This window comes from Polistes dominula, unplaced genomic scaffold (assembly GCF_049000335.1).
Source record: "Polistes dominula isolate Pdom_NZ unplaced genomic scaffold, Pdom_raw_medaka contig_79, whole genome shotgun sequence".
Lineage (NCBI taxonomy): Eukaryota > Metazoa > Arthropoda > Insecta > Hymenoptera > Vespidae > Polistes > Polistes dominula.
In genome coordinates this window covers 1,894,775-1,922,044 of record NW_028300916.1, presented here as the reverse complement: position 1 = coordinate 1,922,044, position 27,270 = coordinate 1,894,775, and the positions used below count along the sequence as shown (strand labels likewise).

The following is a 27,270-nucleotide window of genomic DNA, read 5'->3' as shown; positions in this document are numbered from 1 at the left end:
TTCAACCTACGTATTTTGCTCTTCTAATATATAGATAAGTTTGCTTTCATTATTAATGGAATATAAATTCTATGCAATAATATGAAAATTTGATTTTTGTTTTCAAAAATAACTCTTCTGATACGTATTTATAATTATATCATACTAAAATGATAAAAAAATTGTATTTGACCATAACAAATCATATATTGTGTTGATCTTGTAATACATTTATATAATATTATGAATACGATCATGTAAATATTTCATTACCTAAAACTAGTTATTACATGATATATACACATAAAATATTTAATTGAAGGTTTAAATATTGTTAAAGGATATGTAATTGGAATTTAAAGTATTCTTTGACGAAAACAAATATTTGCAATTGTCAAAACCTAAAAATAGAAAGAAATTATTATTATAGAAAATTTGATTATTCTAGGCCAGGATTCATATTTTTTGACAAAAATTTTCAATTTGTAGTTTTTATATTTTCATATCAAATTTTATAAAAATTACAGAATCATTTCTTAAAGTTTGAATGTTAATTAACAATGTATATATTGTTTAGTTTTTGATGATCATGGGTCCATAATTATTAAAATCTATAATAACTGCAATTATTTAATAATAATAAGTAATATTTATTAAAAATCAATTTATATTATAAAAAATAATATATAACTATAAAGAACAAAAGTTTCAATCAAATAAAAGTAAATTTGATAATAAATCTAAATCTCATGCTATAACAAATTTTGTTAGATTTGGACATTTAAGAAAAATAATATCTTGTTATTATCTTTAAATAATTTTAAAAATACATTTTTCATTGTAAATGCTTAGAAGCATAATAACAAATCATAATTAATGCAATTTATAAGATAATCAAATACTATTAAAAATCACCTCTAGCGGAGTTATCGAGTACTTATACAAGCGCTATTTTTGAAAATCAAATTAAAGTACATAACGTCATTATTATATTAAACATTTTATTAATTAACTTATTTAATATTTTTTCATCAAAAGATATCAATTAAATTATTTTTTATTTATTATTTATAACCAGACATATATTTATCTATAAACTCGTATGTAAAATAAATACATAAAAAGGTTGGAGTAATGTGTTTCAAACTGAAGGAGTAATTATAAAAAAAAGTTAGCTGATAAATCAATCGTATAAGTAAAAAAAAAACTTGAAACTTATTTAAAAAATAAAAAAAATATAAGTTATGTAAATAAAATGAAATTGTTATGTGAATATTTCAAGATGAAAAGTTTCCAATCTAGATGCATTATGATTCGTGACAAAGTGTCGTGAAGACGCGCGGGGATGGAGTTATCTTGGATGATCGTGAAATTATACGAATATTATCGTATTATTTTTGTAACCTACCAGTGAATGTGATTAAATGTTTTGAGTTTGTTTTTACATTAAATATTATTGAAGTCATTGAACTTGTCAATTCGCAGTTTGTGTGGAAAAAGAGAGCTGAAATTAGTTTCAGTCAATGAGCGTACGTAAGTACTTAAAATGGTTACATACGTGCATGCATGTGTATGTTTACATACCATACATATACATTCATATACATATTTACATTTAGCATATGGGAGTGATACGATTGATAAACATAAACTTGTAAATATCATTTTAGATTGATAATCAAATCTGACATTAATTCAAAATAAATATTTTCGAATCGATATTATCGGTTATAAAAGAATAAAAAATAAAATCAATCGATCATGTCATCGTATTATTCGATATGCAATTTAAAATTAACAATTTCTTTTAATTTCCTTTCAATTTCATAACGTAATATTATTATCAAACTTTTTTATACAACCTATACTAAGAATTATCTTACATGTCATATTATCTGACAAATTCTCAAGATAAATATTACCTACCACCGGCGAACATATTTCTAACCTATTATTACCATACTCCTATAGAATTATCTAGAATAGCACGTAATTTAGAAAGTAGAGGAATAACGTTTCTATTTCTTATCGTTAGATTCTTTTTATACTCCATATAATTCTATGAAATTGAAAGTGAATTCAATTCCAAAGGAAAATTTTCATTTTGAAATAACGTTATAGGTAAAAAACAAATAATCGATTTTACGTTGCAAGATAAAGAAAATATGAATTTTTTTTTAATAGAAAAGAAAAAGGGACAAAACTTCGATTAATTCGATTGATTTTTAATGTATATATTGGTATCCCACTATGTTAGAGGAAGTAACATAAGAGAGGTGTATACATTTTCGTAACGTGAACCGAAACCGCGCGGAGTGGTGGTATTGGTGGTGGGGGTAACGAAAGAAGGAAGGAACGAACGAATGAGAGCGAATGGTCTGGGTTCGGGTGAGTTCGTGAGTAATGAGGAGGGGGCGAACGGTGACGAAGGGGGCTCGTGCGCCGGCAAGCAAATCGTGTGTCAGACTCGTGGCAGAGGGGTCAGCGCGAGGGAAAGACACGAACCGAACATTTTCTGGGCTTAGCGGGTACGTTACCACGTTTTTCGGCCATTCCTCTCTCTCTCTCTCGCACTCTATCTATCGTTCGTTGGTTATTTTTCTTTTCTTTTTTTTTTCTTTCTCGTATTATCTTTCTTTCTTTCTCGAAACCGTCGCGTGTCCGTTCCTTTTTGACGCGCCTCTCTTTCTATATTACAAACATACACTACTGACACGCGTACACATATACATACATACATACATACAAATACATTTGCTGTCCCTTTCTCTTTCTTTTCTCTCTCTCTCTTTCTCTTTTTCTCTTTTTTTTCTTTTCTTTTCCCCGATATCTCGGTCAGTTTCCGTTATTGTCGCGAAGAGAGTCATACAACCTGAGTGTGTGTGAGAGAGAGAGAGAGAGATACGTAAGGAACACCCACGTTTAGTAAGGTGGATAATTTCGGATGTATCATAGTTGTAACATTATTTTACGTACCTGAGGATACATATCGGGTGACACCTTTGGGATTTGCGTTTAAAGGAACGTGAGATATACACGGAAGAAGGATGAACGACATGGAGGCATACGGGGACGGATACATGGAGCCCGAGGAGGAGTGGGAGAGAGAAGGTCTCTTGGACCCGGCCTGGGAGAAACAACAGAAAAAGGTGAGAGATATATATCTATCTATCTACCTATATATTACTTATATATATATGTATCTGTATCTATGTTTATTTCTATTTAAAAGCCCCCTTTCTCTCCATATTAACCGTATGACAGAATTCGATATGTATGATTTCAAGGGACGGTAAATGTGTGTACGCCCGGGCTGCACTAGAAGCGCGCGAATTTGATTTAAATTTGAAACGAATAATATTACTACTTGTTCAATTGAACCTTTTTTTTTAATGAATTAAATAAAATTAATATTTTATTGAGAAGTTTTTAAATTACAGAAGTATATCATAAAGTTATTTTTTTCCACGTGGATATCAAACATTTGTTTATCATTGATACGAAATATTTAATTGTAGATATTATATAATATCTAAATTATCATTTTCTAATTCCTCTTTCAGTTATTTCCGTGTTTCTCTTTATTTTTTAATTTTTTATTTTAATTCTAATTTAATTTTCAATTGATTTTGATTTTGATTTATTTATTTATTTATTTTTTGTTTATAGGAATACTTATTTATTCGTCAAAGAATTAATGTCAATTCTAATATTAGAATTAGGAGACATATTCACAGATATATATGTATATGTTATATTTCACTAAGTTAGAGGGACATTAGTTTTAAACCGAGAGAAGAATTTGCTCTTGGTATTTTGTGTATTCGCATAAGATATTGGACGAGCGAGCGCTTGGGCCTTTTAATTGATGAAGTAGAACATCCTCGAGTACTCGTTGGAAACGTTTTCTTCATTTTTGGCAAGAGCTCAAGGCTCCCAGGCTTGTCTCCTTGCGTATATCGGCCAGAGCCCTTCGGATTGTATTTTCAGACTTTATGACGAAAATAATTAAGCAATGAGTCAGTCACAATTTTCGCATATAATTTATTCCATCTTTTACTTCGAAAATTGTACTAATTGATAGTGTTACATTTCCAAAATTCGCGGCTTTCAAATAAAAAAAAAAAACAAAGTAGAAGAAGAAGATAAATCAAACCAAGTATATTACATTTTTCGATAGATCGATCGATATGAGATTAATGTTCGTAATAGAAAAAATATTAGTAATCATTGTATATAAAATGTTACAATTCTTTTTAACGTGATAAATGATAAAAATAAGAAAATGTAAGATTTATAATTATAGATAAATTAAGTGTCTTTATAAGCTGACATCTTGAACAAGTCATTGCTAGAGTATTTAATGGCGACATTGGATATCAGATAAGAGTCAAAGATATATATCTATTGGCTTCTATCCGATTACCAAGAAATTCCTTCTGTCTCTTCGTGAAATAGTCTCTGGATGCCGTTAAGGTGTCGGATATTTTTTCGCAACGGTTCTAATTTTAGGATATTCACGTGTCCTCTTCCGGAGGCTCACAATAACTTTCTCTATCTATCTATCTATCTATCTATCTATTTATCTATTTATCTGTCTATCTATCTGTTTTTTTACGAGTTCCAGATGATTAGATCTAAATAAAAAATTCACTTTGATTTTCGACATCTTTCTTTTTTTTCTTATTTTTTTTTCTTTTTCCCCCTGCATTCATCTTAGGTGACAACAAATATTATCCGTAAAATATTTCTACTTTTTATTTTTTACTTTCTTTTTTCAATAGAAAATTATTAGGAATATTAAAATTGTCTAACAAGTTGAAAGAAAAATTGCAATGCAAGCTTTGTACAATAAACCCCGAGAAGAGAGAGAGAGAGGCACGTGCAATCTCATCGAATTTTGAGTTGCACCGCGTGACGGAAGAAAGGTCACCGTGTTTTTTATTTTTTTTATTTTTTTTTTTCTACTACATTAACGTATATATATATATACACTTCGTGATCTATTGATCCCCCCTCTCTCAAGGATCTCAATATGAATAGATCAATCAAAATATTACACGTACAATAATTACGGTTACATTCGTTAATAAATATTTCATGGTTACCATAATTATTAAAATAAATATCCAATAATTATGTTCATTAATTTCCTTGATAGAAAGCAAAAAAGAAAAACCCCCATTTTTCATTGATCATTCACGAAATAAATGAATTTAATTCACTTTCAATTGATCTTTATATTATATATTTTTCTCGTTCATCAACGTGATATTGTTCGAATCTATTATGTCTGTTAAGTGGTTGATCTAAACGTGTCCATGTGTACGATATTGCTATCGTAAATGGTGAACGAAACTAGGTACTAGTTCATCGTGGTTGTCGTTGTCGTGTCGGCCGGTTAACTGTACAGAATTTCTTGTAAAACCTCATCGTTCTGCTGACTTTCGAGGTTGCGCATGAAACACATTCCATGGAACGGTGATAGAGGTATTTTTTTTTTCCTTCTTACCCCGTTCTTTTCCTCCGATACACTCCCCCCTCCTTCATATCCCCCGCAAACCCTCTAAGATGTATTATATGGGTCATATCAATCCTCCTCCTACTACTACTACTACTACTACTACTACTACTACTACTACTACTACTACTACTACTACTACTACTACTACATTCTTTTACGGAAATACATCTTTCACGATAATCTCTTCTCACGTATCCTTTTCGTAATTATCATCCATAGGAATCATAGTTTCCTATAATGAAAGAATTCGAAGAATTTTATATATATATATATATATACAATCGAAGAAATCTCACATGTGTGTGGTATAAAGTAAGAGAGGAAGAATTATACTTTTGCTTTTAGTTTTTTTTTTTTTCTTGACTCGGAACACATGCTTCAAATCACAAGTGTATACGTTTCTATATATATGTTTGTATGTATGTGGCATAACACATATAAAACATAATCTTTTTTTTTTTTGATTGTAATAACCCTCCAACAGTGATTACTAGTTCCAGATTTTATATATATATATTTTTTTTTTATATCTTAATGTAATTGAGATTTAATATTTTTTTTTGGTTTAAAATAATTTTTTTTTTTTATTAAATAAAATTTAATATATATATATATATATATAATATAGTAATATAATAATATATAATATATAATATATAATGGATAAAAAATAATTTCACTAATGTGTTTACAATTTTATTTTTTAATTATTTATATTTATAATTTTTTTTTTATATTATTCATATAAATTAATTTAATTAAAATTTATTATAATTTAATTTTTTTAATTTTAAATTTAATTATAATTAATTTGAATTAAATTAATTTATATATATATATAATTAAATTTTTATATTATACCATTTATATATAATAGAAAATGTCTTTTTTTCGTTATGACGATTTCACACCCCACTTTTTATTTTTATTCTTTTTTTTTTTATTAGCGATAGAAACGATTGATATATATATATATATATATATATATATATATATATATATATATATATATTATGTATTTTTTTTCTATTTCGGCACATATTTTATTAGATACTATTTATGATTTCTTGTTCCTTTCTTTTTCTTATTTTTTTCTTTCCAACATATCGCTTAGGTTTCTTTACGACACCGACCTTCTAGTTTTCAACGTACACACACACACACACAAACACATATAAACACATATATGTGAACATCATCAACTTGTATACATCTTCTTCTCTTGCCTCTTGTATTTTATTGCCAGTTCCAAAGGCCAACCGATGTATTTTCAGCGAAATAGGTCGCACTTTTGAGAATATAAATCACATTGATCGTATAATCATAAGAATTAATACGACGAGACGATTTTCTAAGCAAATTGACAAGAATTTTTCCTTTTTTTTTTTTTTCTATTTTTTTTCTTTTCTTTTTCAATATTTGTTTCAATCAGTTTTCATCTTTCTGAGTTTGATTTATCGATCACAGTTGTGAACCGTACATCCTCACACACACACACACATTTTTTTTTATTATTATTATTTGTTAAATGTATACTTTACTTTTGCATATTGTACTTTCCATTTCTATTTTTCGATAATATATAATTCTTTTACTTTGGTAGATAAACAAGTAAAACGTTCTTGTTATCACAACAATTACACAGTTGCTTACGGTTTATTCGTAGAAAAATATAAAAAAATAACAGAAAATAAAAATGTCCGATGTGTTACCTTATCATATATAACGTTCTTGAGATAACATTGTTTATATATGTTCATATATTGTATGTACTATGCACTTGTCTACTGATATTCGATAGTTGAAGCTACTATTTTTTTTTCTTTTCTATTCAACCTTTAATTCTTCTTTTTATCTATTTTCATATATTTTTTTTTTTTTGAACAATTATATTATTGTATTACATTTTAAAAGTTATGGAAAATATTTATATATTATAATATTTATATATATATTAAATATATGTGTGGGTTTGGTTGGAAATTTGTAACATTTTAAAAACATTTAACATTAAGATAATTTTCTTTTATTGGTTCAACTTATTTTTATTAAAAAAAAAAAAAGAAGAAATAGAAGTTATTTTTTATGTCGAAGGTTATTAAAAGTTTTCGAGACTTACCCTTTGTATATTTATTTAAAAAAAATTCAAATTATTTTCTATTATATAATAATTATTTTTATATATTATCAACTCGTTACAAAAGTTTTATTATTTTTCTTGGCAATTTTACATAAATGTTATGTTTTTATTTTATATTTCGTTTTATTTTAACGTTGGGTGGGTTGAACAAAAAAAAACAAATATTGGATATAACGTAGAAAACAATTTATTTTTGTCAAACTTACTTTTATTTAAAAAAAAAAACAACAACGTATCTTCGTACAGAATAAAAAAATTGAGAAACTTTTGAGATGATCTGATATTTATTTTTATGACAATTAATTTTTTAAAATAATTAACAAATTTCTAAGATGATCCTGAACTAATTTTACATTTCTTTCAATTTTTAATTTAATTAAATAATACAATTATTATTATTATTTTACTGTAACATATTTTGAAATTTTGAAAAAAAAATATATATTTAAATTACATAAATAATCCTACTATATACATATTATTAATATTATTATTATTATTATTATTATTATTATTATTATTATTATTATTATTACTTTACTGTAACATATTTTACAACTGAAAAAACAATATATTTAAATTACATAATTGACTAATATGTAATTGTGAAATTGTTTCGCTTACCGACAAAATTAGTTACGTACACTAAAATACAATAAACCATTTTATCTACTTCCCTTTTTCTATGTGCCGGTGACGTCTGATGTTAAAATCGTATAAATAGATTGTATAAATAGATAAGACACACGGCAAAGTTTAAGACGTCGATCATAGGAAGAAGAAGTCGGAGTTCCAAGCATCGACCTGATCTCAACGCCGGCGCCTTAAAATTTGTCGATATTTTACTACCAACCAACTCTTTTCTTTTTCTTCTTCTTCTTCCTCCTCATCTTCCTTCATACCTTACACACCTCACATTTTATTTTATTTTATTTTTTTTTTTTTTTTATTTCATTTTATTTCTAATTTCCTGTTGGCTGTAATAAATTCTTGGAATAGTCAAACACTCATCTAACAAAAATCCTAGACCAATGTCTTCATCTTCATCTTCTTCATCTTACAATTACAAAATGAATACAATTATTCTATTCATTTTTTTGTATTCTTTTTTTTTTTTTATTTAATAATGGGTTTAATCTGTTAAAAAACAAAAATAAATAAATAAATCTTCATCTTCAACATTTTCAACATTTTTTTCATCTTCAACATTTTTAACAGTTTTTTCATCTTCAACATTTTTAACAATTTTTTCATCTTCAACATTCTCAACATTCGTTTCATCTTCATTTAACATCTTTTTGAAAATTTTCATCAGATGATTCATAATCATTTAATATCTCATTGTAACACCTTGTAACACCTGTGTATGTGTCTATTTCTTTTCTAATATACTAATGCAAATGTTTCATAGTTATTAATCGTTCGATCGATTACGATCCGTGTCGAGAGACACGAAGAAGATCGTTAACCTTTGGAAAGTTTAGGACCGTAGCCAAATCTCAGTTTGGAATCGGGTGACCCACACATGTTGCTGATGTTACTGCTACTGCGTGTTGTACACCTTGACTAAGACGATTGTTATGCAGTGATAAAACTATTCGTATGAGTTATATATATATATACATATATATATATATATATATATATGTGTGTGTATATGTGTATACTGTTCTTTCTTTCTTTATTCTATTTTCTTTTTTTTTTATTTGTTATTTTGAATATTGTAATGATGATGATGATGATGATATATTATAGATTGTTCGGTAACATCATTTGTGTAATATCTCATAGCAAATGAAATATTCATATGAAAATCTTATTCACGCCTACGATTAAAAACTATTTTCGAACGGTTCCTGGCTACTCCTAAAGGTTGAAATTACGTACGGCACTTCCGATGCCGACGCATAAAACGCCTCGAGGATATTTCTGAATGAATGTCTGTTATACCTCGTATATCGTAATGTTATATACTTTCTGTTAGCACTCAAAATAGGACAGTGACCGTGATGATGAATCACGTTAAAAATGAATTTCTCTTTCTCTTTCTCTTCCTCTTCCTCTCACTCATTCTCATTCTCATTCTCATTATTTTATAATTAGCATCTTCCAATCCAATAAAATCAGTCTTACTATAACAAATGTCAATGATGAGTAGGTACTAGTCTTTATTTTATTTGATTTTTTTTTTTTAAACCTAATTCATACATTTCCTACCTAACTTGACATTTATTTTTAACGTTAGTTTTACACTTTGATTTTTATTATTTTTTTTTTCTTGGTTTCTTTTTTTTCTTGCAGGAAATATAATTCGTTTCGTTTAGATATACCACCATTTTCAGTATACCACACTAGTCAAAATGACTGGTGTATATAAACAAAAAATATGCTTTTTGAGACTTCCAGTCTTTATTTACTCTTAAAAAATAACAAAAAAATGTTTAACAATAATAATTTTAATATATATATATATATATATATATATATATATATATATAAATGGATTTATATAGACATTTTTAAATAACAAAACGCTTAATTATTTACAAAACTCAAATGTTACAACATGAAGTAGAAATTTGGAATTAAAATGGCCTTTCTCCCCTCGACCAATCAAAATAATTAGTCCTGATATATTTAGTGTTAAAGTTGTTTTAATAGGCTCGTGTCATGTATATACAGGTAATATTTCTTTAGTATAGTTTCATGTTTTAACTGCCAGTATCACCTGCTTTTTGCTAAGAACATCTGTCGTCGTAGTCGTCGTCGTTGTTTGTTGTCCGATGAATAGGCCTCGGTTAATTTCAACTTAGTCTCTGAAGTTCAGAGAAAGTTTCAATATTTGTTTAATAGTTTTTTTTATTATTTATTTTTTTATTTTTTAATAAAATTAGAAATTGAAATCAAACGTGTTGTAGATTAATCTTAATCTTGTATCTGTTGTATCTTAGAATAAAAAATATTTATAAAAAAATTGTAAGATAATATTGAAATGAATTTTCCAAAAAAAAAAAAAGAAAACAAATCAACGACAAGATGGCTGCCAATATTTTCAATCGAATATTTGCGAATGATGAAATCATTTCGAATTTGATTATATTTATTTATTTTTTTTTTCTTTACGTCATCGCAAAATAATATTATAAATAAAATATGAATATAAAATTTGGTTTGATATAAAAATTATCACTGCAATTATTTTTTCTTTTTTTTTTTCTTCTTAATAAATCTTAATTCTTGACCTTGGAGTAGTCGGGGAATGTAAATTATGGCAAAAATAATAACTCATATTGTATGATAAGAAGGAACAATTAAATGTCGAAGAAAATGAGATGTATTGCCAGAATTTAATAATAGAAATGGATTAGAGTAATACGTGCCACCCACTCACACACATACACACAAACACACACAAACGTATGTATGCGCGCGAAATTTAGGATTTGGGTTATGCAAATCATTATGCGAATATCCACTTCGTTATGTTATTCGCTTAACGACTGGTATTTATTTTAAATTATCTCATTATTATTATCTTTTTACTTAAAATATATATATATATATATATGATGATAAATCGTGACCTTGGTTTATTCAAATATATTTTTAAAACATTTTAATATTTAACATTTTAGTTTAGTTTAATTTATTGTTAGTGAATTTGAAATATATATTATAAATTTAACAACAATTATATTTACAAAATAGTGTGAAATAATAATAAAATATGTATATATCGCATTGATGATAAGGACGAAAAGAATGTCCGTATTAATAGCTTCTTCATATATTTGCCGCATGTTGCAATTACTTCGTTTTACTATAGTGATTCATCCCTATCGATTGCTAATTCGGTCATATAAACAAAACTTTCTTGTGTATTGAAACATAATCTTTTTTTTTTTTTATTTTTTTTCTTTACGTTTCTTTATCTCAAAAACATGCGAATAAATACGTGCACGACGAGTATGCATATGTATTTGATTTTTACGTAACGTTTGATAATCTAGAAGAAAATTATATCACGTTTACAAAAATAAAAATAACACAAAATTCACAATGATCAATTAAAACTGTCGTTTTAATATAATATATCGTATATGAATTAATTTATTTAAAAAATGAAAAAGAAAAAAAACGATGGATGTGCTATCTCGTTGAAACCAAGGTGGTATCATATTTAAGTTAATCCTAATTTTCTAGGAGTTTAAATGTTGCCATTTCGTTTTGGCACAATCATTTGAAAATCAGATCTTTCGACAGAGCAAAGAAACTGAGAACTAAGTAGTAATAGTAATAGTAATAGTAGTAGTAGTAGTAGTAATAGTAGTAGTAGTCGTACGAATGTTTTCGAAACTGCGTCTACAGTTGAGCGCGGGAGGAGTCGATGTTTTACAAATAGATCTTAGGCCGTGTGTGTGTAGAGAGAGAGGTTAGGGTGGCTCATGTCCAATTTTGGCTCCGTCGTGCTTCACGCTACCCGTATTAAGTTTCACGCAATATTTTTCCCTTCCAAAAAATCTTTTCGCAGCTATGTGTCTTTTTTTTCTTTTCCATTTTTCTTATTCTTACTATCATTATTTTGAATACTGTTAAATTGTAATGGCTGACATGGCGGCCATTTTTAAAAGTACTTTCATTTTTAAATCACTGCTTATTATTTCATCTCTTTTTAATCGCTGTCTTTGAAAAATATTAATATTTATGTGAAAAAGTAAATTAAATAATTGTATGCTCAAATTTACAAATTGTTTGTACTTAATATTTAATAATTTATAATACGTAATAGGAATTGTTTTGTTTTATTTTTATGTAAAGTACCACTAGGTACAAATCAACTACAGAGTTCAATATTTTCTAATTTTTTATTAGTGCATTATTTATAAAAATGTAAACTTTTGTAATACAAATTATAACATTTTCATTATAATTATTTAATATCAAATGATACAATTATAAAAATTATGATATACACACATATAAATTAAAAAGCAACAAGATTAAAGATAAATGTAATCTTGCTAAAGTTAATTGATTTATTTTGTAAAGAAAACACACTGTGTATAATATTCTTTGACATAAATGAACTATTTATACGAATCAAAAGTTTCTTTTTTTATATACATAAGATAAATGTTCCTAGCCCTTTTTTATTTCAGGTACATAATAACAAAATCAATTTAAAAAAAAAAACAAAAAAAACAAAAAACAAAAAATAATTGTTAAAAGTATTAGGAAGCGCATTTTAAGAACCAGGACAGAAGATATATATAGCTGGAGAGATCGGGGTCGTTACTAAAATATATCTGATGTAATATAGTTGCCATTTCTTCATTTTAAATTCTATACAACATCTTCCTTATTTTTGATTACGGTTCTCAAAGAAAAAAAATTTGATCGATCTGTGTTATACTTTTAACATTTCAATTTTAGTCTTCATTTATTAATAGTATTCACACTATTCTGATCGTTAATAAATTAATCGTTTAAATCAAATGTGTGTAAGGTAATCAAATTGTATGATCTAATAAACGTTTATTATATAATACAAAGATTTATGTATAACATGTTTTTTTTTTTTTTTTTTCAAATTTCAGACATTCACAGCATGGTGTAATTCACATCTTCGTAAAGCAGGCACTGCCATTGAATCGATCGAAGACGACTTTCGAAATGGGTTGAAACTGATGTTGCTGTTAGAAGTTATTTCAGGAGAAACCCTTCCACGACCTGATAGAGGCAAAATGAGATTTCATAAGATTGCTAATGTGAATAAAGCCCTTGACTATATTGCAAGTAAAGGGGTCAAATTAGTCTCTATTGGAGCAGAAGGTACATTTTTTTTAATCAATCAACTTTCCTCCATTTTGATTCTCTATAAAAATATCAAATAATATATGAATTTATTAACAGAGATTGTTGATGGTAATTTAAAAATGACATTGGGTATGATATGGACTATCATTCTGAGATTCGCTATCCAAGATATTTCCGTGGAGGAAATGACAGCAAAAGAAGGGTTGTTACTTTGGTGTCAACGTAAAACAGCACCGTATAAGAACGTTAATGTTCAAAACTTCCACTTATCCTTCAAAGATGGTCTTGCATTCTGTGCTCTCATTCATCGTCATCGTCCCGATCTGATCGATTACAATAAACTTAGCAAGGACAATCCTTTGGAGAATTTGAATACTGCCTTTGATGTTGCTGAGAAATATTTGGACATTCCTCGCATGTTGGATCCTGATGGTATGTATTATATTATATAAATAAATCTTTTTATAATATATCATTTTTTATATTAACATTTAAAGGAAATGTAATTATATTCAATATATGTTTCTTTTATAAATATAATCTCAAATTCTAGCAGATTAGGTACACAATTTAGGAAAGCACAGGAAGGCGCTAAATCTGACTAATTCTATTGAATTATATCAATTCTTAATATTATGTTCCCTTAATATCATATAGATTTGATCAACACTCCCAAGCCTGATGAGCGAGCAATCATGACCTACGTCTCCTGCTACTACCATGCCTTCCAAGGTGCTCAGCAGGTCAGCGCAAAGAAATGCGTGTTCTTTATCCTGTTACAAAAGTGACCTGTGCAATTATTTCACTAATACTATTAGAATTTGTGTGCTTATTTTTAACAGAATTTAATCATGCCTAATCGATGAAAATAACATATGAATCTTTTATTTCTTTTTTGTTTTTTTTTTCTATTTAATTCTAAATATACTACCATCACAAAACACGAGAATCAATAGCCAAAATATATGTCCATAAATTGCAATGGAAATTTTTGTTTAAATCAACCGACCAACTGATTTCTTTAATATTTCTTATTATTCTTGCTATGTTGAATTTTTCAAATTTTAAAAAGGTGAAGTTAAACCTAAATGAATGAAACTATAAACATACATATACATATACATATATATGTATGTTTATCTTTAAATACTTCTTACAATTGTTGAGATACATGTATGAATCTTTATTTGGGTTTATTTAAGTTTAACAATGCATGGTTTGAGATTCTTTGACTGTGTTTTTTAGATATGCGAAATACAGCAATGCCTGATGAGAGGGCTGTGATGACCTACGTTTCTTCTTATTACCACTGTTTTAGCGGTGCTCAAAAGGTGTGTTTTAAGAATTTCAACAAATTAATTTTTAACAGTTATGATCCTAATGCATGTATGCATAATAAATATATAAAACATTAACTTAATTAATCGATTGAAATGTCTTCTAATTTTGCATTTTTTTGCCACGTAACCAATTTTCTATCTATCTCATTTTTTTCTTATTTTATATAATAATAATAATAATAATATTATTATATTATTTCTTATGTTTTATGAAACAAATGATAAAGTTTCTGTTATAGGCTGAAACAGCGGCGAATAGAATCTGTAAGGTTTTGAAAGTAAACCAAGAAAATGAAAGACTGATGGAAGAATATGAACGTTTGGCGTCCGATTTACTTGAATGGATTCGTCGTACGATGCCCTGGCTCGCTAGTCGTCAAACGGACAATTCTCTTGCTGGTTGTCAAAAGAAATTAGAAGAATATAGGACATATCGTCGTAAGCACAAACCTCCTCGTGTCGAGCAAAAAGCTAAACTTGAAACTAACTTTAATACTCTGCAAACTAAGCTGAGATTGAGCAATCGTCCCGCTTATATGCCAACCGAAGGAAAAATGGTATCAGATATTAACAAAGCTTGGAAAGGTATGATTAATATTTGTATAATATGTTTTGTATTTTTATTGTTTATATACTTAATGTTAATGAATAATTTGTAGGCTTAGAATTAGCAGAAAAATCATTTGAAGAATGGTTGTTATCCGAAATGATGCGTTTAGAACGATTAGAGCATTTGGCTCAAAAGTTTAAGCACAAAGCTGATGCTCACGAAGATTGGACAGCAGGTAAAGAAGAAATGCTAACGTCACAGCATTTCAGACAATGTAAGTTGAACGAGTTAAAGGCCTTAAAAAAGAAACACGAGGCCTTCGAATCGGATCTTGCAGCTCATCAAGATCGCGTCGAACAGATTGCTGCTATTGCTCAAGAATTGAAGTAATCATTTATACATATACATTTTATAAAAAAAAAAAAAAACAACATTCACAATTCATTCTGTTATATTAATATGATATCATTATATTTACAGTACATTAGAATATCATGATAGCGCATCTGTAAATGCTAGATGTCAACGAATTTGTGATCAATGGGATCGTTTGGGTACATTAACTCAACGTAGACGTCAAGCACTTGACGAAGCGGAACGTATTTTAGAAAAGATCGATGTATTACATTTGGAATTTGCAAAACGAGCTGCAGTAAGTACACTTTTTTTAATATTAAAAAATGAAATTCGTAATTTAAACGAACAAAATCTAATTTCATTTTTATATTATAGCCGTTTAATAATTGGTTAGATGGAACCAGAGAAGATCTTGTTGATATGTTTATTGTACATACAATGGAAGAGATTCAAGGTTTGATGGATGCACATGCTGCGTTCAAAGCAACTCTAGGTGAAGCTGATAAAGAATACAATGCAATTGTGGGATTAGTACGAGAAGTTGAATCAATAGTTAAGCAGTTCCAGATTCCTGGTGGCCTTGAAAATCCGTATACTACTCTTACCGCTTTGGTAAGTAATTATAATTTTATTATATATAATTGAATGTAGAATGTTTCTGATATATAAATCAATATTTTCATTTTGATAGGATTTAACTAAAAAATGGAGTGACGTACGGCAACTGGTACCACAACGTGATGGTACATTACAAGCTGAACTTCGCAAGCAGCAAAGTATCCTTATATCTCTAAATTATATTTTTTATTTCAAATATATATATATAAATTTTTAATTTATAATAAACGACCTATGCAAGTACTTAACAAATGTAAAAAGATAATGAATTGCTTCGACGACAATTTGCTGAAAAAGCAAATGCTGTTGGACCATGGATAGAACGACAATTGGATGCAGTTACTGCTATTGGTTTGGGACTACAGGTAAATATTAGAATAATATATTGAAAATATTGTTGAAATATTATATATTAATAATAATTATTTGTATAGGGTACATTGGAAGATCAATTGCATCGTTTGAAAGAATACGAACAAGCCGTTTATCAATACAAGGCACATCTCGAAGAATTAGAAAAGATTCATCAAGCTGTTCAAGAAGGCATGATCTTTGAAAATCGCTATACACAATATACCATGGAAACATTGAGAGTTGGTTGGGAACAATTACTAACATCAATCAATCGTAATATCAATGAAGTTGAGAATCAAATTCTTACGAGAGATTCTAAGGTAATTAATATAATAAAATTCATTATAAAATCACAAATATTTTGTATGTATAAACATATATATATATATATATATATATATTATTTTGTTATACAGGGTATTACTCAAGAACAACTTAACGAATTCCGAAGCAGTTTCAATCACTTTGATAAAAACAGAACAGGTAGATTGGCTCCAGATGAGTTCAAATCTTGTCTGGTTTCTTTGGGATATTCTATTGGAAAAGATAGGCAGGGTGATATTGACTTCCAACGAATCTTGGCAATCGTTGATCCTAATAATTCAGGTTACGTGCACTTCGATGCATTCTTAGACTTTATGACACGCGAATCTACAGACACCGATACAGCAGAACAAGTGATCGATAGTTTCCGCATTCTTGCTGGTGATAAGGTAAAATTATTTCTAATACAATGGTTATTTTGATATTTTTATTATTTGTTTGTGTAAGTCGCATTCAACACACGTTTGTTATTTAAGTTTATTGATTTTTATATATACAAATTGTATTACACATTAATTTTATTTACAGCCATATATTCTACCTGATGAATTGAGGAGAGAATTACCACCTGATCAAGCCGAATATTGTATCCAACGAATGCCACCATACAAAGGTCCTAATGCAATTCCCGGAGCATTAGATTATCGCTCCTTCTCAACTGCATTGTATGGTGAATCAGACCTCTAATTTCATATTACAATGATATGTTAATTATTTGGACAAACTACAAATTGTTTTGCATCATTGGAAAAGAAAAAAAAAAAAGAAAAGAAAAGAAAAGAAACATATGGGAAAAAAAAAACAAATATTAAGTGAAATCAAAAAAGAAAAAGAAGAAAAGAAAAGAAAAAAAAATAATAATAATATCACATAATTAATATTACCTTTTTTGATATTTTGGTGTGTGTAAACTTCATAATTAAATCTAAAAAAAAAAAAAAAACAGAAAAAAAATAGGAAGGAAAATTATGAAATTCACCCAATTTTCGAAAAAGGACAATAAATCTCAACGCAAGGATTGTTAGCTAGTATATGGAAATGCTATTTAAATAACCATGTACGTGTAAAAAAAAAAAAAAGAAAAAAAAAAGAAAAAAATGGAACTATCGTATACCAACTTGATGTTTATAAAAAATAATCGAGAAGAGATCAAAATAAAAGTTCTCTTTACACGTCATGAGTATTAGCATTAAGATTGGTGGTATCTTTTTAATGTAAAGCACATGTTGTTGTTTTTTTTTTTTTTTTTTTTTTTTTTAAAGAAGAAAAACACAAGAAATGATCAATTACACAGAGACATGAGACAATATTTATTTATTTCATAATAATCATCGGGCTAATGTTTACAACTAAGTATCTTTATAGAAATATTACACATATCTGTTGAGTGTTGTTAATAAGAAACGGCTTGTACTTAAATAAGAGACTATTCAAAGGGACAATAATATATATACCTATATATATATAGACATATTTCTCTAATTAATCCTTTACATTGAAAAGATAACACACTTTATTTAAAAAAAAAAACAAAAAAAAAAGAAAAAAAAGAAAGAAAATAAAGAAACAACAAAAAAAAAAATATAAGCATTAAAATAACGACTCTTCTAGAACACTTGCCAAGACGCCTAATTACAACACCATATCATTTTAGGTATAATTCAATTTTTTCCCCCTTGGTGTCCGCAAATATATATATATATATATTATTATAATGATTATGAAATAATTGCAAACGAGATATATTTTATTCTGACGCAAGCGTTCTAGAGGGAGATAATAAAACGAAGCTGTGCTTGACAAACGACTATTAATATTAAAAGAAGAAGAAGAAGAAGAAAAAAAGAAGAAGATTGAAATAATAAGAAAAAAAGAGAAGGAATTTTATATTACGAATAATTCATATCTCTTATTGCGAGAGCATAGATAAAAATATAATATATATATAGCTAAATATTACTCCAACTATTTAAACAAAAACAAAAAAAGAAATAAAATAGTCCAAATGTTTCACGTGTTGTTTGTGTATTTCTCATAGTAAAAGTAAAAAAAAAATTCGAATCTTATGTGGTATCGTTTAAATTCTATTTAATTTAATTTAACGAATATTTATACATAACAAATTGTATCATATCGAATTGTCTTTTATTTTTTATTTTTATTATTATTATTATTATTATTATTATTGCACGTCTTTAGTTGGAGTAATTTTTCCTATCCTTCCTATAAAAAGCTTTGAATCGATGCTCTCGCGATGGGCCAAATTCATTTAACGTTTAAGATCATCATCTAAAAAAAAAAAAGAAAGATATAAAACGAATTTTTTTAAAAGAAAAGAAAGAGATGAAGAACATGTTGAATTAAATTATAATCGACTTTCTTACTTAAGGATCCAAAAAACTCGCTCGAAAATCGAATAATTCATATTTTTTTATAAAAAGCGACAACGAAACTATTAGCGAATAAAAAAAAAAAAAAAAGAAGCAAAGAAAGAAAAGTAAAGAACTTACGCGCTGCATTATAATACTTTATAAATCGTATATTTATATACATATATATGTATACAAAAAGAAAAGAAAAAAAATATGAAAGAAAGAAAAGGATAAGAAAAAAAAGCCATGAGAATGAAAAGAAAAACAAAAAAGAAAAGAAAAGAAAAGAAAGGAAACCTAAGTACGCGAAACGATGTTAAACGATATGCAAATTATTTATTTATTTGATTTAATTATTTATTAACGCTCTTCGATTATTAATTAATAACGCTAGAAAATATATACGAAAGAAGCACTCTTATTACTATTATTATTATTATTATTATTATTATTATTATTATTAATTATTAATTATTAATTATTTTAATTTTATTTTAATTTTATTTTTATTTTTATTTTTATTTTTATTTTTAATTTAATTTTTTTTTCCGTCTTCTTCGTTAAAGTATTTATTTTTATAAATATCTATGAAGCGATGTGTATAATATATAGGATCTATTTACGTAAAAAAAGAAAATCTCTCTCTCTCTCTCTCTTTGTCTCTTTGTCTCTCTGTCTGTCTGTCTGTCTCTCTCTCTCTCTCTTTCTCTCTCTCCAAGAAGAAAAGCAGCTGCCATTTTTCGTGTCATGTTGTTTTTAGATCATATTTTACACGCACACGCACACACATACTTCGCAGCCTTATCCATTATTATTATTATTATTATGATTATTATTATTATTACTACTACTACTACTACTATAATTATTATTAATATTAATATTATTATTATTATTATTATTATTATTATTATTAATTACTATTACTATTACTATTATTATTATTACTATTATTATTACTATTATTATAGTGAAAGCTCATACCGTCGTTCTTCAAATCATCATCCTATATGTACAAGCTCATTGTGTGAAATGCATTAATACTTACCGAGAAACCGTATACTGCAAGTTTTCTTTTATTTTTGCTTGAGACTTCTTTAACGCTTTCTCAATATTTTTGTCTTAATGTGTTTTGAGAGTTTCATTATATAAGTTTATTATTTCTAAAATCTTAAAAGCTTATCGAGAGAGACGAATGTTTTAAAAAAAAAAAACAAAACAATATTTTAAAAAACACAGTATACTACGCGATTACAAACACAATACGCATTTTCACATGAACACGTAAGTACATTCGAATATACGTAATATCGAAAAAGGATAAAAGAAAAAAAAATAACATGTTATTTCGGCGTAAATATATAATATATTATATGTATGTATGTATGTATATATAAATACACACATAATACGTGTATATGTAAACTTTTAATTGCATTATGTGAATTAAGAGTGTACATAATTTCAAATGGAAATGAATTGTTCTTTCTATTTGTTTTTTGTTTTTTGTTTTTTTAAATAATATAGCGTCATACCACACACACACACATACACACCTAAACAATTTTTATTTAAACTTCGTATATATATATATTATATATTTTATTGTATTTAAAATATTATTTTAATTTAATTTAATCTTCACACAAAAACACATACATACACAAGCATACGAAAAAAATCGTCTCGCGTGTCGCATTATTACATTTAATATATTTTTTTGTTTTGCCGATTTCATCCTTTGAATTAATAATTCAAATTGATTTAATAATGAGTCATATGACAAAAAAATATATATATATATATAAGTAAAATACAAAATAATAATTATATATATGGGGGGGGGGGGATAAGAAAAATAAAGAAAATCTTGAAAAAAAAAAACATCAAAGATTTGGCGCATTTTGTTGTGTATGCATATATTATATTTGATAGTTTTAATTTTACGTTATTGTGTTATGCAGGATGATAAATAATATATATATAATGTATATATTTATTTATTTATTTTTTTTTATTATTACGATATTATATAATACATATCTAATACATAATTATTCACGGACGCAATTACTTAATTGTCTGCTTCGAGTATTACAAAGGTTCAGTTGTGCATATTTATTCATTAATTATTATGAATTTATTTATTTATTCATTTTCTTTTCTTTCTATACAGAAATAATAGACCTAATTGGCTAACGATTGCACAATGCTACGTACACATATAAGTTATTATTTAATCGTTACACACGACCACCTTATACGAGAGAAATCTTTTAATATCCCACGCTATTTACACTAAAATATTAATAATATTTACAAAAGAGCGAGAGATTCTATTAATTGTAATATCACCATTCTTCGTCGTCCACTTATGTAATTATGGCTACGTAGGATATAACGCACGTTATATTATAACTATTAAAAAAAAAAAACGATTCGTGTTAAACGATTTTGAGAAAAAAAAAAAAGAAGAGAAAAGAAAAATCAATGAATTTCGATCGTTTAAAAATTACCGCCATTTTACTAAAAGAGCGCTGACGTCGTATCAATTAAATGTTTGAATCATTTGAAAATACCCGCTCTTATTTTCTACAATTAAATCCAGCGACTGGATCGAATTATAAGTATAAATTGTCATGATACGCATATTTTGTTCAAGTAATAATTACTCAAACAATTCGTGTTGGTTAAACGATATTATCGTGTTTTTTAAAATAATCTTCGTCTAGTTTGAAAATTAGCGCGCCTACTCTAGAGGGCGCTAATGTACCATCCTGAAGTTGATACCGTTCAGTCAGTGGTGTTGTTCGTTCGTTTGAAAATAGTCGCGGGGTTTTTTTATTCCTTGCAACCAAGTCCTGCTGACCAATTGCAAATACCACCGACAGGATCGAAGGATAATTTGTCAGGACACGTGTATTCCGCACCGATGATCAACCCGTTGACCATTTTAGCACAGGTAATAAATTTTTTGCAAGATACAGGATGAGGAAAGTTTCCTTGATCGAGACACCGTATAGTACCAGTATTTGTGAGAAATAATTTTCCATTGTACATTGCTTTTTCAACTATAGGTGTATCCTCATCTTCGTAATAATCATAATCAATAATTTGTGGCCTTCTTGGTCTAATTGTCGAACTTCTCGTTGTTCCTTCCTTCCTCCTATTTATCGTAGTTGTCATCGTCGTTGTCGTCGTCGTCGTCGTCGATGTTTTTTGTCGTGTCTTTGGTACTGTGCTGAATCTCAAGGACGTCGAACTACTTCTTGGAAAATTTGTTCGCGGTGCTACCGTTGTGCTTATCCTGCGTCTTAAGGTATCCCTTAACGGCACTCGACCTGATCGTGCAACCTTATTTATTAATCCGAATTTCTTTTTTTTTTTAAATAAATGCAAAAAGACCAAGCGTTTTTTTTTTGTCCGTAGATGATGATGATGATGATGATGAGAATGATGAGAAAAAGATTAACGATGTAAGAGCATAGAAGACATCATTCAATTTGTTGCAGTTCCATTTAGATTAGTGCCCATTACGTATTCCAAATAATAAGGGATGAAGAAGACACAAATAGTAATAAATTCATGTCATTAAAAGATGATGGCGAATTAAGATGCAGTTTTGGAAAATTAATTCATTGGTTTGCGTTAACCAATTTCAATTTATGATGTTAATTAAAAACAAACATTGATTGAACATCTTACGTTTTAGTATCGTAAAATATTCCGAAGAGATAGGATCGATTGCAGAGAGATAATAAAGAAGAAATGGCAGAGAGATAAAGATGATAATTAATTAAAAAAAAAAAGGACATGTAAAACCCATGATAAATATTAGACACACATAGAAAAAAACATGTTTTTAAGTCTCATCTAAAAAGAAGAAGAAGAAGAAGAAGAAAATGCAACGTTGATTCGTACGAACAAATCTAAAACAATTTTATCTTCGATGAAGATAATCGAATCCTTTTGAAGTAACGATCAAAGGATTCTAAATCTTAGTATGTTGTTAAAAGATACACAGACGATAAGAAATTATTTGAGGAGGAGAAGAATATAAAGCGAATGTAAATTACGTATAACATAAAGAAAAAATTCCGTATGCCACGTTAGAAAGAGATAAATAAGAAAATAGCGTTATACCAGATGATCCTTGAAAGAAAAGTATTAAAAAAAAATGAAAAGTAGAAGAAGTTAAAAAAAAAAAAATATTAAACAGATAAAAGCAGCCAAGGTGCCTGGAACCCCATTTTTTTATATTAAATAAATTAAGAATTGAGGACGTGAAGTTTCAGATAATTGTAGAGTACCGGTGTTGGATGAAGACTGCAAAGTAGGCGGATCAGCCAGTGTAACTGCGAGCTCTTGTGCTCGGCCATTTTGATCACTTATCTCAGCCCTTTCATCTTCAACGAATTGTTCCGGCTTCACTGTTGCATCATCATCATTGAATAAGTCTGAAACAATGATCCCTGAATGTGATCGTTACGTTGAATTTCAATTGTTTATTTTGTTTTTAACCATAAAAAAAATCCGATCACTTTTATGAAACCTAATCAGATTCTATTTGTTAGAAGTTTGTATTTTTCTAACGCACCGACTATCGTTGTTGTCGGTGAAGAAAGGGTTGTCTCGCTAGGTCGACCCTTTCGATTATCCCCTAGTAGTACGGTAGGACGTTTGTTCGTTGATAAAATACTCGACAGCGAAGAGGATGGATTTGGTTTTCTTATTCTGTTGGCCAGAAGAATACTTCCTGGCGTCCTGTTAGAAGACGATCCCGAGTTCTTCGAAACAGTACCCTGTTCAACGTTCAATTCATTTTATAGATTATATATTTAACAATTAATAATAATACACGAATATTATTTACTTTTATACATGTGTGTGTGTGTTTGTGTGTGTGGATTTATATACATAAAACATTGAACATATCTCTACGTGTATCGTATTTTTGTTTTTTTTTTAATGGTATAAAAATAAGCCATACGATGACCGAAAGAATGAGATGGGATAGACAGATAGATTACAGATAGATAGATAAATAGACAGAGAATTAGAATTTCCAAATAGAACATATGTTTCAAAGCAACGAGAAGGATCTTTCATGTTGTACGCTTCATTCGCATAAATTGTGTTAACAAGACAATGAATGAATTAATATCTTCACGTGCTTTTATCGCGGACCACACAAAGCATTACAATTATAAACAAGACACATCAAATAGGATATAATATAATCGGATAGATAAGCGTATAGTAGGAGGCCAATAAAGGTGCGTCAAACGTGCAACGCACCATTTTGAAAAAAAAAGAATATAGAAACAGAGAAAACTTTGTTGTGTGTTAATTGATGCTAGGAAGAACCAGAACAAATGAACCAGAACAGCCGAAGATAAAAGGACCAATGTTGCTGTCAAGTTATCTCATCTTTATTCATTTTGTCCTTATCCCTTTTCTCAAAACTGTTCATCTCACAATCAGTTGAGTTTGAATCTGCAATGTTGAAATGAGATTGTTCCCCTTTTTTTTTATTTTGATCTGTGGAGGTTGATTTTGTTGGTGTTTGTTTGTTTGATTTAGTTAAGGCGCATGAGCAGAAGAGGCAGCGATAAAACAAGGATTTTGTGATCACCCTTTTCCTTGGATCACCTAAGATTTTGACTACTTTAGCGTTATTTTAGCACACAGCTCGAGGCGAAGTATGTATGTTCAAACATGTTGATTTACTATGCAAAGATGATGATAATTATAGCTTCCCAAACAAAGTTTCAAATCAATTTGGATTGATTTTGTTTTTTTTTTTTCATTTGCTTTCTAAATTGACACTGACCTCGTCAACGGGTCTTTCAGTATAATCCGTGACCAGAGGAGAATCCCGAAGGGTATTTGTTTTTTCCAATGGGACACTTTCCTCCTCCTCCTCATCCTCTTCTTCTTCTTCTTCTTCTTCCTTGTGTTGTTTACGGTTGATTTTTAGCCTCTTGATAACCAATTTTGATCTTCGAGTTTTATTATCAATCACTTTGGATCCAACATCATTGACGGTAACTGAATTACTTGCTACTGTAGTGAAAGAATTGTCGTTAATTGGTTTACGTTGTCTTTTACGGTATACTACTATACGTTTAGGATTGTTTGATTCAACTTTAGTCGTATGTTCATCTTCAATCACTCGACGATTTAAATTAGGTCTTCTTCTTTGACCAAATTGATTATTAAGAACAATTATTCTTTGTCTTTGTCGTCTACGATGAATATTGTTTTTTTGATTACTCAAAGTAGTTTGAGGAATTTGCGAAGATAATAAAATTGAGGAAGGAACTGTTGTTGTACTCGTGGTAAAGATTTTTGTTTGTTGAACATTTCGATCAGATTTAGAAACAATTTTATCATCGACATCTATTAATTTTTCTTGGATTGTTGTACCTATGTCAAATTCATCTAAAATACCATTTTTATTTGGTCCAATCATCGTTGTTATTTCCATATTATCCCACCTTGTAGATTCTATTTCTTTTCTTGCTGTAATCGTTTCAAAGGTTGCTACAGTATTTGGTGTTGTTAAATCCAATTTTGTTGTTGTTGTTTCTGAAGTATCATCAGATATTACAATATTTTGATCAGAAACAACAGCGTTGATTTTACTTTGATCATTCGTTAATTTTGTTGATGAAACATTATCGAGTTCATTTTCTTCTTGATTATTGTCAATTGCAATTTCAGGTGTATTTAAAGTATTTAACACTGGAGTAATTGTCTCTGGAATTGTTATATCAAATTTAGTATTACCAGATTCAGTTGATACAGTGTAATCTGTTGGTATTGTTTTAGTTTCTGAATTTGTATTCAATTCATTAGTTGTATCTGCTATTAAATTTGTATGAGATCTATACAATGGAGTTGTAACATCACTATACCCAATTGTTCTTCTTCCTGACGTAGATAAATCATTTTTAACAATAAACAAATTCCCATCATTTTGTGTTACATCCTGGCTAATATTTGTTGTCATTATTAATGGTGTTGTTTGTTCCAATTTAGTAAAAACACTTGAATACTCTGAATATTGTTTATCCGAATCATCAAATGTTGTTCTACTTGTAATTGAATTATCTTCAGATAAATCATCAGTCATTAAAATATTATCTTGTTCATTTATCATCTTCGATAGAATCGTTTCATTATTTGTTATTACAGGATCAGTTTTTTCCATTAACATTTGTGTCGTTGGATTAATCATGGTGGTAATTTCGATATCCCCTTTAGTCACATAAAAGCCTCGAGTTATTGTTTTGGGTGTTGTAATTATGATTGGTGTACCCCTCATAGTTGTCGGTTTTAATGAAGATGCAGCATGATCGATTCTAGTTTTTCTTTTTCTTTCTATTGAAGATTTATCATCAATGTCATTGTCCTGTTCCTCATTTTCCTTAAAAATGTCAGTAAGTTCATGATTGAAGGAATTCTTCTGAACATTGTCAATCGATTCGTACAAATTTGTTTTGATCGTTTTAACGTTTGATTTAATTTGATCATTTTCTACATTCTGCAGATCATGTTGCACATTTTGATCAAGTGTAAGAAGTAAATTTAATAATATCGAAGAAGGTGTTGTCGTATAATCGTATGTTTGATAACCAATGAGTTCCTTTAAGGTTGGTAGCCTTGGCGTATCCGAGTTGGCAACCTGAAAAATCAGAAGGCAGCGTGAACCTTTTAATTGAATTTTTGATCCTTGCCAAGGTCACCTTTTTCTCTTTCTCTTTCTCCTTCCTTCTCTCTCTTTTTTTTTTTAGAGTCCTTCGGTTATTTCTTTTTTTTTTATGTTAATTTATTAAATTAATTGTTTGTTGTATCAGTCGGGAAGGAAAAGAGAAAGAATACAAAGAAAG

At 28.2% G+C, this 27,270-nt stretch overlaps 2 protein-coding genes across 7 annotated transcripts; one reads left to right on the top strand and one right to left on the bottom strand.

Moving 5' to 3' along the window:
• The first annotated feature begins 1,341 nt into the window (after window positions 1–1,341).
• Actn (alpha actinin) lies at window positions 1,342–18,259 on the top strand. Of its 6 annotated transcripts, XM_015335938.2 has the most exons (15): window positions 2,348–2,507; window positions 3,001–3,128; window positions 13,241–13,475; window positions 13,557–13,892; window positions 14,118–14,207; window positions 14,706–14,791; window positions 15,040–15,385; window positions 15,460–15,736; window positions 15,831–16,002; window positions 16,083–16,319; window positions 16,399–16,483; window positions 16,587–16,690; window positions 16,760–16,999; window positions 17,096–17,392; window positions 17,532–18,259. In XM_015335938.2, the coding sequence occupies exons 2-15, from the start codon at window positions 3,027–3,029 to the stop codon at window positions 17,688–17,690; spliced, it is 2,766 nt and encodes a 921-aa protein (XP_015191424.1). In that variant the 5' UTR covers window positions 2,348–2,507; window positions 3,001–3,026; the 3' UTR covers window positions 17,691–18,259. The 6 variants fall into 6 exon arrangements, with proteins under 6 accessions (XP_089026899.1, XP_015191422.1, XP_015191424.1 ...); XM_089170773.1 differs by lacking the exons at window positions 2,348–2,507; window positions 14,706–14,791 and adding an exon at window positions 1,342–1,508 and having other exon boundaries at window positions 14,118–14,203; XM_015335936.2 differs by lacking the exons at window positions 2,348–2,507; window positions 14,706–14,791 and adding an exon at window positions 1,349–1,512 and having other exon boundaries at window positions 14,118–14,203.
• On the bottom strand, window positions 18,230–26,716 carry LOC107074487 (uncharacterized). Its single transcript, XM_089170774.1, has 4 exons — window positions 25,209–26,716; window positions 23,973–24,177; window positions 23,686–23,832; window positions 18,230–22,716 (listed from the first exon to the last, which is right to left on the bottom strand). The coding sequence occupies exons 1-4, from the start codon at window positions 26,703–26,705 to the stop codon at window positions 22,217–22,219; spliced, it is 2,349 nt and encodes a 782-aa protein (XP_089026900.1). The 5' UTR covers window positions 26,706–26,716; the 3' UTR covers window positions 18,230–22,216.
• Window positions 26,717–27,270: the final 554 nt, after the last annotated feature.